Source organism: Corvus hawaiiensis, chromosome 27, assembly GCF_020740725.1.
Source record: "Corvus hawaiiensis isolate bCorHaw1 chromosome 27, bCorHaw1.pri.cur, whole genome shotgun sequence".
NCBI classification, from domain to species: domain Eukaryota; kingdom Metazoa; phylum Chordata; class Aves; order Passeriformes; family Corvidae; genus Corvus; species Corvus hawaiiensis.
Window position 1 is genome coordinate 2,970,067 of NC_063239.1, and position 12,041 is coordinate 2,982,107.

General features: G+C 61.1%; 2 protein-coding genes across 4 annotated transcripts; both read right to left on the reverse strand.

The window, feature by feature from the left end:
- Positions 1 to 287: 287 nt before the first annotated feature.
- Positions 288 to 1,959, reverse strand: LOC125317634 (nucleoplasmin-like). The gene is made up of 5 exons (XM_048287509.1): positions 1,632 to 1,959; positions 1,336 to 1,418; positions 1,134 to 1,253; positions 949 to 1,042; positions 288 to 639 (listed from the first exon to the last, which is right to left on the reverse strand). The coding sequence occupies exons 1-5, from the start codon at positions 1,693 to 1,695 to the stop codon at positions 554 to 556; spliced, it is 447 nt and encodes a 148-aa protein (XP_048143466.1). The 5' UTR covers positions 1,696 to 1,959; the 3' UTR covers positions 288 to 553.
- Positions 1,960 to 2,456: 497 nt separating this feature from the next.
- Positions 2,457 to 5,855, reverse strand: ADRB3 (adrenoceptor beta 3). 3 transcript variants are annotated; one of them, XR_007200143.1, is made up of 3 exons: positions 4,522 to 5,855; positions 3,436 to 3,619; positions 2,457 to 3,213 (listed from the first exon to the last, which is right to left on the reverse strand). XR_007200143.1 is itself a non-coding variant. In XM_048287507.1 (2 exons), exons 1-2 carry the CDS (start codon positions 5,775 to 5,777, stop codon positions 3,580 to 3,582), a joined length of 1,296 nt encoding a protein of 431 aa, XP_048143464.1. In that variant the 5' UTR covers positions 5,778 to 5,855; the 3' UTR covers positions 2,457 to 3,579. The 3 variants fall into 3 exon arrangements, 2 of the variants coding, with proteins under 2 accessions (XP_048143464.1, XP_048143465.1); XM_048287507.1 differs by having other exon boundaries at positions 2,457 to 3,619; XM_048287508.1 differs by having other exon boundaries at positions 2,457 to 3,619; positions 4,518 to 5,855.
- Between the last annotated feature and the right edge of the window lie 6,186 nt (positions 5,856 to 12,041).

Consider the following 12,041-nt stretch of genomic DNA (forward strand, 5'->3'; position numbering starts at 1 on the left):
CACAGTTATTATGTTATTTATCATGGTATAGGTGCGGAGACAGCAGAAGACGTAAATAATTAAAAGGTAGTTAAGGAAATGCTTCCTCCTGCCCTTTCTTTGCCCCTCAGATAACAGGGCCTCAACCAGGCACCCGAGGACCTCACTGGGGCCCTCACACCTGTGCTCACTGACTGAGTGCTCAAGTCTGTGCTGTTTAACCCTCACGGGATGAAGTGGGTGCTTGTGGAGGAGCTGATGGGGTGCTCATGCATCAAATAATTGGTCACTTATGCACAAAAGGGCATTCCTGCATTTATTAATTGGAATTTGCCTGCGCAAAAAGGCAGGAGAGGCTGAGCTGTGCCTGGGGGAGCTGAGGGGACCAGCCCGAGCAGGGGGAGGCACAAGCAGAGAGGAGACAAGGGGTGACACCCAAACCCGGGCAGTTTGTGTCCCTTTGCAAGGATCCACCGCCCTTGGCACAGGGCATTGGCAGCTCCCAGCACAGGCTGTTCCCACCACCACACCAGCTCCACTCCAGAGCCAAAGTCTTCTCCAGGCTGCCCCTGTCCTATGAAGCTCCATCATCGTCCTCATCACCCACATCTTCCTCCAAGAGCTCTTCCTCGTGGGTTTCAGACATGGCATCATCTTCCACTGGGGAGAGGAGAGGCAGGGCTGCAGCAGGGGTGGCCCTGGCCCGCCAAGAGGGGGTGAAGTCCCCCGGCTGCAAATCCCACCCCACACCGAGAGTGGGAACACTGCCACCCTCCCGCTCCATGGCAGCAGACCAGGAGCCGGCACTGATCTGTCCAGCCTGCAACTGCAAACAGGCGCTGATCCCCCCCGAGCAGCCCTCCCTCCATCCCCGGGGCAAAGCAGCGAGCACGAGCTACCAGCAGAGACGCTGGGGGACCCCGGAGCACCCCCGAGTGATCCCAGAGCCCACAGCTTGATGACACTCACGAGTGACGAGCTGCCCGCTGAGATAGACTGGCCCAGCTCCACACTGGAGCACGAAGGTGACGGGAGGGACGAGCTCCAGGCCTTTGAGGCTGATCTGCAAAGAGCCGGAGCTCAGAGACCCGCGGCCCCAGCCTGAGATGACGCCGTCACCCCTGGGCAGGGGCTGTGAGTGGGGCTGCCCTTACCATGGGGAGCAGCGAGCTCCGCAGCGCCGCGATGGGCACCGGCTTGTGCTCCCCGGAGGCGTTTTTGGAATCCACAGCCACCACATGCAGCTCGTCCCTGGCGTCAGCTCCCAGGCAGATCTGCAGGGCCGAGCAGAGAGCCCATGGCAGGGAGCCGCCGGCCCGAGCGCCAGCAGGTCCCGGGGCGGGGCTCGGCTCTCACCGTTCTCAGCAGCACCAGGTGATCCAAGAAGTCGTCATCCTCCTTCACCACGCAGCTCCGGGAGCCTGTGCCTAGCTGGCAGCCTGGGAAACACGGCGGGATCTGTGCACGCACAAGCTGCCCCCTCCCAAAAGCAAAGAAAGGTCCTCCCCCACCCCAAAACACAAGGGGGGCTTTCCCGGGTGCGCGCTCAGTGCAAAAGGGGCAGGCGCACCCAGCCTGGCTGCCCGCAGAGCGGAGCCACCATGCCCAGCTCACTCCCACCAGGTCTCGCCCTGGGGCTCACAGCTCCGTACCCCACAGCGCAGCCACGGGCCGATCCTCTGACAGTGACCGGGAGAAATCAAACGAGCTGTTCATCCTCCGCAGCAAATCCAACACCAGAGACAGCAGCACCCACCGAGCAACAAGCCCCTACCCTCTCACCGACTGCTAATAAAGGAAAGAGGGGTCCCGGGAGGTGCAGGTTGGGAATGCACTGCAGGTGTGGGGGGGTGGAGGTGGCATCAAAGCACCCACCACCCCCTCACACCCCCAGCAGCACCTACAGCCCACCTGAGCACACTTTAGCTTGATTAGAGACGAGGCCACCAGCCCTGGCAGTGAGACCACCGGTCCCTGGGACCCCTGTTCCCTGGGCCAGCCCCACCCTACCCTCCACTGCTTGGGAAGTTACTCATTAGCTGCTGGGATCGGGGACGAGCCCCCCGAGTGTCACTGGACAGGGATCTGAGGCTCTGAATTGGGAACACTCCCCGAGCTGCATTTTCTCTCTTTATTTAGTTATTTCATCACTGCGGGGTGTTAAAAGCAAAACACTAAGGAAGGATCCCAGCAGGGCAGACCCTGCAGCATCCCAGGTCCCATTCCTGTGCAGCAGCTGGGATTCCCCTGCACCAGAAGGTGGCACTTGGCACCTCTGACAGTTCTGCCTGCCCTTTTGGGGTGTGGGAACATGCGGCAGGGCTTAGGGGCTAGCACCAAGGCACACCCAGCGCCCGGCTTTTCTCCGGTAGCCACAGCCCCGGGAGGGGGGATGGACCCCCCGAACCTCAGGCAGGCACCCAGGAACAGCACATGGAGCAGCACCCTCTGCTCGGGACAGATTTGGAGGCACCACAGAGATTCGGAGGTTTATTTCACACGGCAGGAGGGACAAAAACCAGGACAAAAACTGTACAGTCACTGCACATACTGACACCAACTTAGGCCCAAAGGTGCTGCGTGGCAGCGCGGTGTGGGGAGAGCACGTCTGCACACGTGTGAGATGAGAATCCACCTCCCGTCCCCGAGCGGCACGGACACAGACATCTGTCCCAAACGAGAGGGAGAAACTGCCAGAGATCTGACAAGACCGTAATTCCCTGGCTTTGGAAGTCCTCCGGGCTCGGAGCTCCCCTCATTCCTCTGAGCTTTTCCTTTGCTGAAGGCATCACTGCAGCTCCTGGAATTGCACCCACCCCTGGAATGCAGCAGCTGGGGCAGGGATGGAAATCCTGGGAAGGGCTTGAGCGTGCAGGAGGCTCTTCTCTCCTTCTCAACAGACGATCCAAAACTGGCCAAGCCTGGGACGACAGGGTCCTTCGTCCTTCAAGAAAACAGAACTGGCAGTCTCCACATCCCACTGCCAGCCAGGAGCACCCCAGATGGGAGTTTGTTCCCTGTCCGCACATCCCTGAGGCTGTGCTGCCCCTTGGCGAGCAGCTCCAGAGCTTTTCCCCAGCTCCAGGTCTCCAGCACCAACGGCACGAAGGAGCTGGTGCTGTCCCAAAACCACCAGCGTTCCCAAGGGAGATCCTCCTCCTCTCTGGGTCAGTGTGTGCACTGGAGGGTCCTGCCAGCACCGGCACCCCTGGTGCTGCTTCTCCAACCCTGGCCCTGCAAGAAGAGGGTGGGAGGTGACACAGTGTCACCCAGCAGGCTCAGCTGGGGACAGGGACCCGCAGCCACCGCCCCGGCAGGCACAGAAGGGATCCAGGAGCACCATGCACAAGGTGTAGAGCTCCAGTGAGCCACCGAGGCAGCAGCCCAAGGAGGGTTAAAGCTCTCGGGGCAGCGGGGAGGTGTCAGCAGCTGTAGCCGGGCTGACACCGGACTCACGTGCCCGAACCCGGGCAGCAGCCTGGGGCTGGCCACGGGCTGTGGTCCCCGGGGAAGGCGGCGGCCAGCGCGGGCAGAGGAGAGGCCGGAGGGATGATGACCCGGCCGGGAAACACTCTCCTCCCAGCTCTCGGCTGCTCCCAGTCAGTCGGACGGACCCGCGGGCGTCTCTCCGCCAGCAAACCTGAAAGAGGGGAGCACAGGGGGTGAGAGGCCAGATCCTCCCACCATTCACAGCCCCGTGTTCCCAGCACGGGTGAATCCTTCACAGGGAATACCTCTGGCACCTCTATCTGGCTGCCCGCGCAGTCTGGCAGGAAACCTCTCCTCCCCTCAGCCGTCAGGAGGGAAACGCGGTTAAAACCCACAGTAACCAGAGTAACTCCAATTTTGTCATACTAATAAAAAAACCTCAGTGTGGAAAAAGCCCACCCTACAATTTGGAGGTGTAAATCGGTGTCAGGGTGCCGGCAGGGCAGAGCCACAGCATGGACGTCCCCTGCCACCCCTGCCAGCCCCCTGCACCCTGTGGGCTGCCAGCTCCGGGAGCGCATTTCCCATCACGGGACGGAGCAGGATGAAATTAATTCCATTCCCAGATTTACACCGCTGGAGGGCAAAGCAACCTGCTGAGCCCGGACTGGTGACGGCAGCCGCAGTGCCTCGCTCCGGAGAGGGTCCCCGCCTTTTCCTTCTTTAGCAGCACAAAGTGGGACCGGCAGGAGAAGGGGGAATCCCAGGCTTTGGAACACATTCCTGCTCAGCTGGTTTGCTTCACCACCCGTGTTTCCTTTACCCAGGAACAGCAGACCCGGTCCTGGCGGGCTGGAGTGGGACTGGTAGCGACCCCAGTTTTGCAGCCCAGTGGAGGGGCCAGAGTTTTAGGGGAACATAAAGGAAGAGGGCGGTGGTTCCCAGTCCCACACCCCAGAGCCTCTGCCATGCACCTCGGAGTCTGCCTGCTCCCCCAGCTCTGAACTCCGCTGTCAGAGCACCGTCCCACCACTGACACCCCCCCCCGCCACGCACACCCCAAAGGGCTGGACCCCCCTAGCCGCTCCCGAGCAAATGCCTACAGGTACCTACTCAGGCTGTGAGCACAGTGCGGGCTGCGCGCCCTGCAGCCGGGACTCGCCCAGGGGCCGCTGCCGGTGGCCACTGCCCTGGGGCAGAGGAGTCTCCTCTGTTCTGCTGCCGCTGCCCCGAGCCTCGCCGTCCTCCCCGGGGCGCCCGGGGGCCGCCTTGCTGTCCTCTGCAGGGCCCCCCTGAGGGCTGAAGGCACAGGGACAGCGCTGCAGGTCCTGTGAGACGGCGTGGAGCCGGCGGTCGGCACGGCGTGGGCAGCACAGCAGCTTGCGGAAGGCGCTCCTGAAGTCGGGGCTGCGGCAGTAGATGATGGGGTTGAAGGCTGAGTTGATGTAGCCCAGCCAGTTGAGGAAGAGAAAGAGCTGGTCTGGCACCAGTGACCGGCAGAAGACCTTGATGATGTTGGCCACAAAGAAGGGCAGCCAGCAGAGGGTGAAGATGCCCATGATGATGCCCAGGGTCTTGAGTGCCTTGTGCTCCTTGATGGCCAGCAGACGGGACGGCCGCCTGCGCCGGCTGCTCCTGGACGTGGGGCTGGGGGGCTCCTGCAGGAACCTCACCTTGTCCTTGCCGATGAGCTGGACGTGCCGCGTAGCCACGGCAAAGACTCGGACATAGACGAAGATCATGACGAGCAGGGGCACGTAGAAGGAGATGGTGGAGGAGATGATGGCGTAGGTCATGTTGGTGACAAAGTCGCAGCAGCGCGGGTCGTCGTAGCAGCGCGCCGCCTGCTCGTCTGCCCCGTCCCGCCACCAGTGGTTCATGATGGGCAGGAAGGAGATGAAGGCAGAGATGGCCCACACCAGGCACACCACAGCCCGTGCCCGGCCCTTGGTCACCAGCGCCTCGTACTGCAGCGGGAAGGTGATGGCGAGGTAGCGATCCACGGCGATGGCACACAGCGTCTCGATGCTGGCCGTGACACACAGCACGTCCAGCGAGGTCCACAGCTCGCACACCATCGTGCCGTAGGGCCAGTGGCCGCTCAGCAGGATGGTGGCCCCTGGTGGCACCACCAGCAAGCCCATGATGAGGTCGGCGCACGCCAGCGAGGTGATGAAGACGTTGGTCATGGTCTGCAGCCGCGGCGTCTTGGCGATGGCCACGATCACCAGCAAGTTACCGGCCACGATGACCAGGACAGTGAGGCTGATGGCGGTCCCCAGCAGCCACTGCCGGCCCAGGCTGCCGGCCCCGCTGCAGTTCCCGGAGCCCCCCCAGGCGCTGCCGTTGCCCGCGGGGAGGGGGCTCATCTCGGCCGGGCTGGGGGCGCCGGCCCCGCGCCCGCCGTGCGCTCCCCGCCGCGCTCCCGGCGCAGCCCTTGGGGAGGACCGGCGGGGCCGGGTCCCCTCCGCGCCGGAGGAGGAGCCTTTAAAGGCGCGGGGCGGCCCCGGGCTGCCCGCTCCGGAGGGCGAGGGAAGGGGAGCGGGCGGCGGCACCTCCTCCCCCGGACGCGCTGCTCCGGCCCGCCCCGCTCCCCTCGGCATCCCCGCCGGACGCCTCAGCCCCTCGCCGTGCGCCCCTCGCCGTGCGCCCCTCGCCGTGCGCCCCTCGCCGTGCCCTCCCGCCCTTCTCCGTGCTCTCCATCCCCTCACTGTGCCCTCCAGCCCCCCTCCGTGTCCCCAGTCCCACACACCTGTCCCTGTTCTCCACGCACCCTGCACCCTGCCGTGCACACCATTCCCGCACTGTCCCCTGGTCCTTCCCTGTGGACCCTCACCCCTTTGTGCCACCCTCACCGTGCCCGTCCCCATGTGTCCCTCTCCGTGCACCCCTCGCTGTGCTCAGACTCTCCCTGGGCAGGACAGACTGTCCCTGGTGGGGACAGTGACACCCCTGTCATCCCCCTGCCCCAACATCAGCACAGGGCTGGCAAGGCGACACCCCGCTTCCAAAGATGACACCCAGGGCCACAGTCACCATTTCACTTCCATATTTATTGCCTGAACCTCCTTCCCAGTGAATGGGGGAGACCTTTCTTGCTCCCCCTCCTGAATTTGGGTGGGTGCTGGTGTTTGGAGACCCCCACCCGCACTTCCTGCCCCTCTCCCTTGGCACTGGGGAACCACCCAATCTCTGGAGGGCTCCACAGCCTATCACTGTTCCCAGGGCCCCTGGGCAGACTCCAGAGTGGATCATCTTTCCCTATCAGTTATTTATACAAATACTGGAACTTCTAAGACAGACAGTCTCCAAATGTGGCAGTTTGAAGTTTCAGCCAAATGGGGGAATGTTGACAAAGACGGAAAAAATATGTGTAAAAATGATCTGGTTGGCATTTCTTCCCATTCATGAGCTATGAAAGCAGAGTCCTGGTTTTATGAGCTTGATCTTTACAAGGCTGTTTTGGATTTTGTAAGCCCTCAGCCAAGGGCTTGATCCAATCTCACTCAGCTCCCCGCCCCGGCATTTGCTGCTGGCTGGGTCCAAGCAGGGAATTGCTGTTCACAGGGCAGTTTGTCCTGGCCCCGGAATGGCACATGGCACAGGCACGGCGTGTGCAGGGAGGCTGTCGTCTGTCCAGTGTGGCTGCACCCCCAGCTCCAGAGGGCACATGGAGCTGGATTTGTGTCTGAAAGTAAAGATCTGAGGGGAGGTCCCTGGATAATGAGGGCTTTGGGCTTGGCTGTGTGGAGTCGCCAAAGGCCAGGCATGGGGCAGGATGCCCAGCTCTGCCCCTACCCTCCTGAGTGACCAGGGGCTGCTGGCTTCCCGTCCTTCCCTCCGCTTTCCATCCTCACCTCTGCTTCCCATCCTTGCCTCCACTTCCCATCCTTGCCTCCACTTCCCTTGCAGCCCCACCTGCCCTGCAGAGCTGGGCTCTGTGCTGGCTCCCAGACACAAGAGGGGCTGCAAGACCCTCCCTAGGCATTTTACAGCCTGTTTTCCTGCAGACAGTCCCTCATGGCCTTTTTGGGCCCTGGAGGGAGCTCCCCCTGCATTCCGAGCCACGGACAGGCACACTGCCCACGGCAGGACAGACAGCCAGGCACTCCCGAGGGGCCAAGCAGGCATCCAGCCCCATCCTGGTGTCTTCTCTCTGGAACTTAAATCAGCACCACACCCGGACAGGAGGGCTCAAAGCCCTGCCCCATTCCCAGGGAGCAGACAGGACTGGGGAGAGGAAGGGAGAGTCCCAGGCCTTTCATCACCGCAGGGGAAGTAACGTGGCTCCGTATCTTTGTCCCAGTTTTACAGCTGGAAAAGCTGAAGCAGAGATGCTGGGTCTCATCCAGCCCTGACCCCCATCCCTGCTGCTCCAGAGCCTTGATCCAAGCCCCCACAGGGATGGAGACCATCCAGCCCAGGGCTGCCACCAGGGGAAGCATCCTCTTCCCTTTCCCACCACAGCCACGGGCCAGGACTGCTGGCCCAGCTCTACCTGCACAGCCACTGGCAGTGGGGGAGGCAGAGCCAGCCCTGGCAAAACGCCACAGGAAGCCAATGGGTCAAGTGTTGCTTAGAAAACTCTGGGAAAATATGTTTATGCCATGGATCAGAGCAGCTCCTCTGGCTGTTGCTACAGAATAAACAATGGGTATTTAAAACTACTTCTTTACACATAGAGAATTGGGATGAATTAGGGGAGATCCCTACTTGGGGAGAGCTGGGATGCAGGTGGGAACTGGCACCTCCTTGCTGGGCAGCACATGAAGTTCCTGGTGCCCACAGATGTGTTCAGAGAGAGGAAACAGATGCCTGAGCTGATCCCAGACACATCTGAGGGCACACGGGCTCTGCTTGGTCACAGAGAGTGAGGGGTGAGAGCTCAAGTAGCAGCTACGGATAAAACAAAAGCTTTTTATAGCTGGGAGCTCGCTCCCTCCCTGGCACGTGGCCACATACTCGCCGGTACAGGACATGAGATAAACCCATCACACGGTGGAGTCACAGTGCTGTCACTGCCCGTGGCCACACCAGCGTCCCCCTCTCCCCTCTGCTTCAGCTTCGAGCAGAGGGTCCAAAACCAGCCCCAGTGCAGCAGGTGATGGTACCAAAACTGCCCACGAGCCCTCAAGGGGTTTCACCTGTCCATCGCAAGGGAGGACACCTGGGGATAGCACAGGACATGGATGAGGACCATGGGATGCTCTTCCCTCTGCCTAAGAAGGAGATGCCCAAGGAGAACCATTTTACCCCAAATTCCCTCCCCAGGGAGGGAGCTCTGGACTCGCTGGGATGGGCACAGGGCCAGGCTGGGCTTTGGGAATGGGTCCTGCTCTGGCTGTGTGTCCACAGAAGCGATAGACTCCCCTGGACTTTCAGAATAGTTTCCATATCAGATCCACAAATCTTGCTTTGAAGTTGTTTGGGATTCTCTGTCACCACATTTCCTCATCAGCACATAAACAGGCTGTGATGAAGCTTTAACCCCTGGGTACTGCCTGTCCCAGGAAGCCTGCAGGAAGCTCCACATAAACTCTGGTCTCCATATAAACCCTCCTCCCCCGGCACAGGCGGGCACAGCTCTGGGAGCTGCAGCACTGTCAGCCAGGGCTTGGGCAGGAAGTGAAAAATCTCTGTGTCAGAATAATAAAAGGCACTAAAAACGTGCTGTTTCACGGACTCTAATACAAGCTGCTGTTTTTAGCGTGTGGGTTACCCAAGGCATGCTCAATATCCCATGGCAAATATCCCACGGGCAGCGTGTATTCACATTCACGGGGTTCAGGCAGGGTCTGTGCTGTGCGTCGGGGGTGCTTTACCCCCTGTTGCACGTCCAGTAGCTCCCCTGAGCCGGCTGCGGTCCCAGCACAGCTTCCCCATCACCCAGGGGAAGATCCCTGTGCCACCCCGGCGCTGCCATCCCAGCCCGGGGTGAGCCCTGGATCCTGAGGAGCTCCAAGCTCCCACGTCTCAAACACTCACATCCTGTTTTCCAGGCGAAGCTCCTGGGAGCTCCTGCCTCGGTGGTGATGAAAGAGGCAGCGCGGGCACCCGGGAGGTCGGAGCCGGCCCAGCCGGGGCTGAGGTCACTCTGCTCCCTGTTTATCAGCCCGTTCCCACAGGGTTTTGCCCTACGGACACATAGCTCGGCAGAAGGAGCCGTGGGGTCCTTCAGAGGCCGGGCAGGGCTGGTGGGACCCCTGTCCTCGCCTGGGGCACCCTGGGGTGAACAGATGGGGGCTGGAGGGGTGGGAAATCCGCCACGGAGAATGCAGCTTATGGCCACCGGCATCGCTTCCGAGGAGAGGAGATGGAGGCACGGATCTGGCTCCGGGGCCATCCTGCCGTGCCCAGAGCAGGCAGTCCGAGACCAGGCACAGCCACTCGTCACCCCGGGGCTGCAACTCTTCCCGAGGCCACGGCAGCAGTGAGAGAATGAGGGAAAGGGGCATCGAGATCCTGAAACCCAGCCAGTGACAAAGGCTGCGCTAAGGCAACCCCAGGTCCTGCTCCTGCCCCCCAGATCCCTGCGCAATTATGTTTTCAAATTAAAAAATAAATCATAGTAAAGCTGTTTTCTTTCCGGTGTTGTTGAGAAGAAAGCCTCCTACAGCAACAGCAGCAGCAGGGCAGTGCCTGCAGGCAGTTATTCCCAATTTCTGACATTTTTATCACGCCTTGCACCATGGTTTCATTTCTGACAGGTCCCATCTCCCTCCAGCTGCAAGTACCCAGAGAAAGGAGAGTCCTCATGCTGCCATCACGACCTACAAAGGTTTTACAGATGTTTTCACAGCTCCTTTCCCATTGTTTCTGGTTTTCCTTCAGCTGTTGCTAAAGCAAACTGGGGTGGGGGAAGGAGGGAGAAGTTTGCAATAACACGGGTCCAGATTTCACAAAAAGTGTGGGAAGTGTCGAGAAAAAACGTCAACAACAGAAATGACCTCAGGGAGAGCCGAGCTTTCAGGCAGGGCTTTCGGAGGGAGAGAGGAGCACCCTGCCCGTGGGATTCCCAGCTCTGCCCCAAAGCGAGGTGGGAGGGAGAGGGTCCAGCCCCGCTTTGGGGAGAGAAGCTGCTTTGGGGAAGCTGGCAGGGATGAGGGAGTGAGTGCCAGCAGCCCTGCGTGGAGCCCCCTGCCAGCCCCCCCACCACGGACACCGGGCCGCCCGCTGCCTCCCCCTGCCCCTCCTCTGCCCCCTGCATGCCCGGGCACCCTCTGCCAAAGCTCCCGGCTGTGCCCCCACTGCCCAACAGCACCCATCCCTGGGCCCCTCCTGGGGCTGACACCAAGCTGTGTTTGCTTCCAGCCCAGTGTTTGCAGGGAGGAAAACCAACAACAACGAGGAGGAGGAGAAAGAGGAAGAGGAGGAGGAAGTCAAACACTCCCCCTCCGGCTCTGGGTATGGGTGCCACGGTGAATCCCATGCCACAGAGGCTGTTGCTAGCAGGTGTCAAGAGCAGGACCCAAAGAGCACATCCCAGGGTTGCGTTTTGGGGTGCTGAGCACCCCCGGCAATGCCAGGGGCGTCCCAGTCAGGGTTTCCTGCCGAGGGCTGGGGCCAGCGGAGATGGCCTTCCCAAAGGCAGGATGGGCTTGTTTATGGGGCAACTTTTATCTGCACAAACAGCCCTTGGGCGGGCAGCGGGGATGTGGCTTTGTCCGGGTTTGTCCTTATCGCCCGCCGCGATCGGAGGGGAATGTAAACACAGACGGATGGGGTGGAAATGCCGCGGCACCGGGACATCCTCACTGAGATGGGGTCCATCATCATCCCGTCCTTCATGGGGCTGCGGTGGGGTCCCCAGGCCTCCATGGGAGGGGTGGGGTGCAGAGAGGGCTGGGGATGAGCCTTCCCACGCGGGAGCCACACGGACAGGAGGTGATGGATGGGGCAAGATGAAAGCTGCCAGCCCCCCACTGCCCACCAGGCAGGAGTTTATCCTTCCCTCGGGTTACCTTTTTCCTGTCTCAGCAAACTCTCCTGTAATCACAGCCCAGTCGGGATTGGTGGGGCCGGTGATGGCAGGGCCAGGCAGGAGCTGCCCCTGCTGCCATCCCCCGGGGCTGCTCTCACACCAGGGACAGGGGCATTTCATGACTTATAAAACACGTTTTCTTCCCCAGGACCCTGCCAGGGGAGTGAGTCCTTCACCAAAAGCCACCCTGGCTCAGCTACCAGTGATTCAAAGCAGGTCAGAAGCAAAGACAGTGCTGGTGGAGAGACGGACACCTCGGAGAGGCACTTCTGCTCCCGATTTAGAAGGCAATAATGCGATAACCTCGTGTCACATGAAGATGACGAAGGGCTATCCAGCCCTGGGAGCTGCCCATGGAATGGGCAGATAAAATGCCCTGGAGAGGAACATGCTGTAATCGGAGGGTGCTGGTAGCAGGAGAACACCCAACGCCTCTTCCCTGCCTGCAGCAGCTCCCGGGCAGTTGGAGCTGGGCAGGAGAATCCTGTTCCCTGTGTGCTGCCGGGAGCACCGAACTCCAGCAGGCACTGCGATGGTGACACCGTGGTAGGGCCGGCCCTGCTCTGCCCCAGCCGGGATGTGCCCTTAAACCCTGACCTTCCCCCAGTCCTTGACCCCATAACGGTCCATTCTCCAGCAGAAGGAGGAGGAG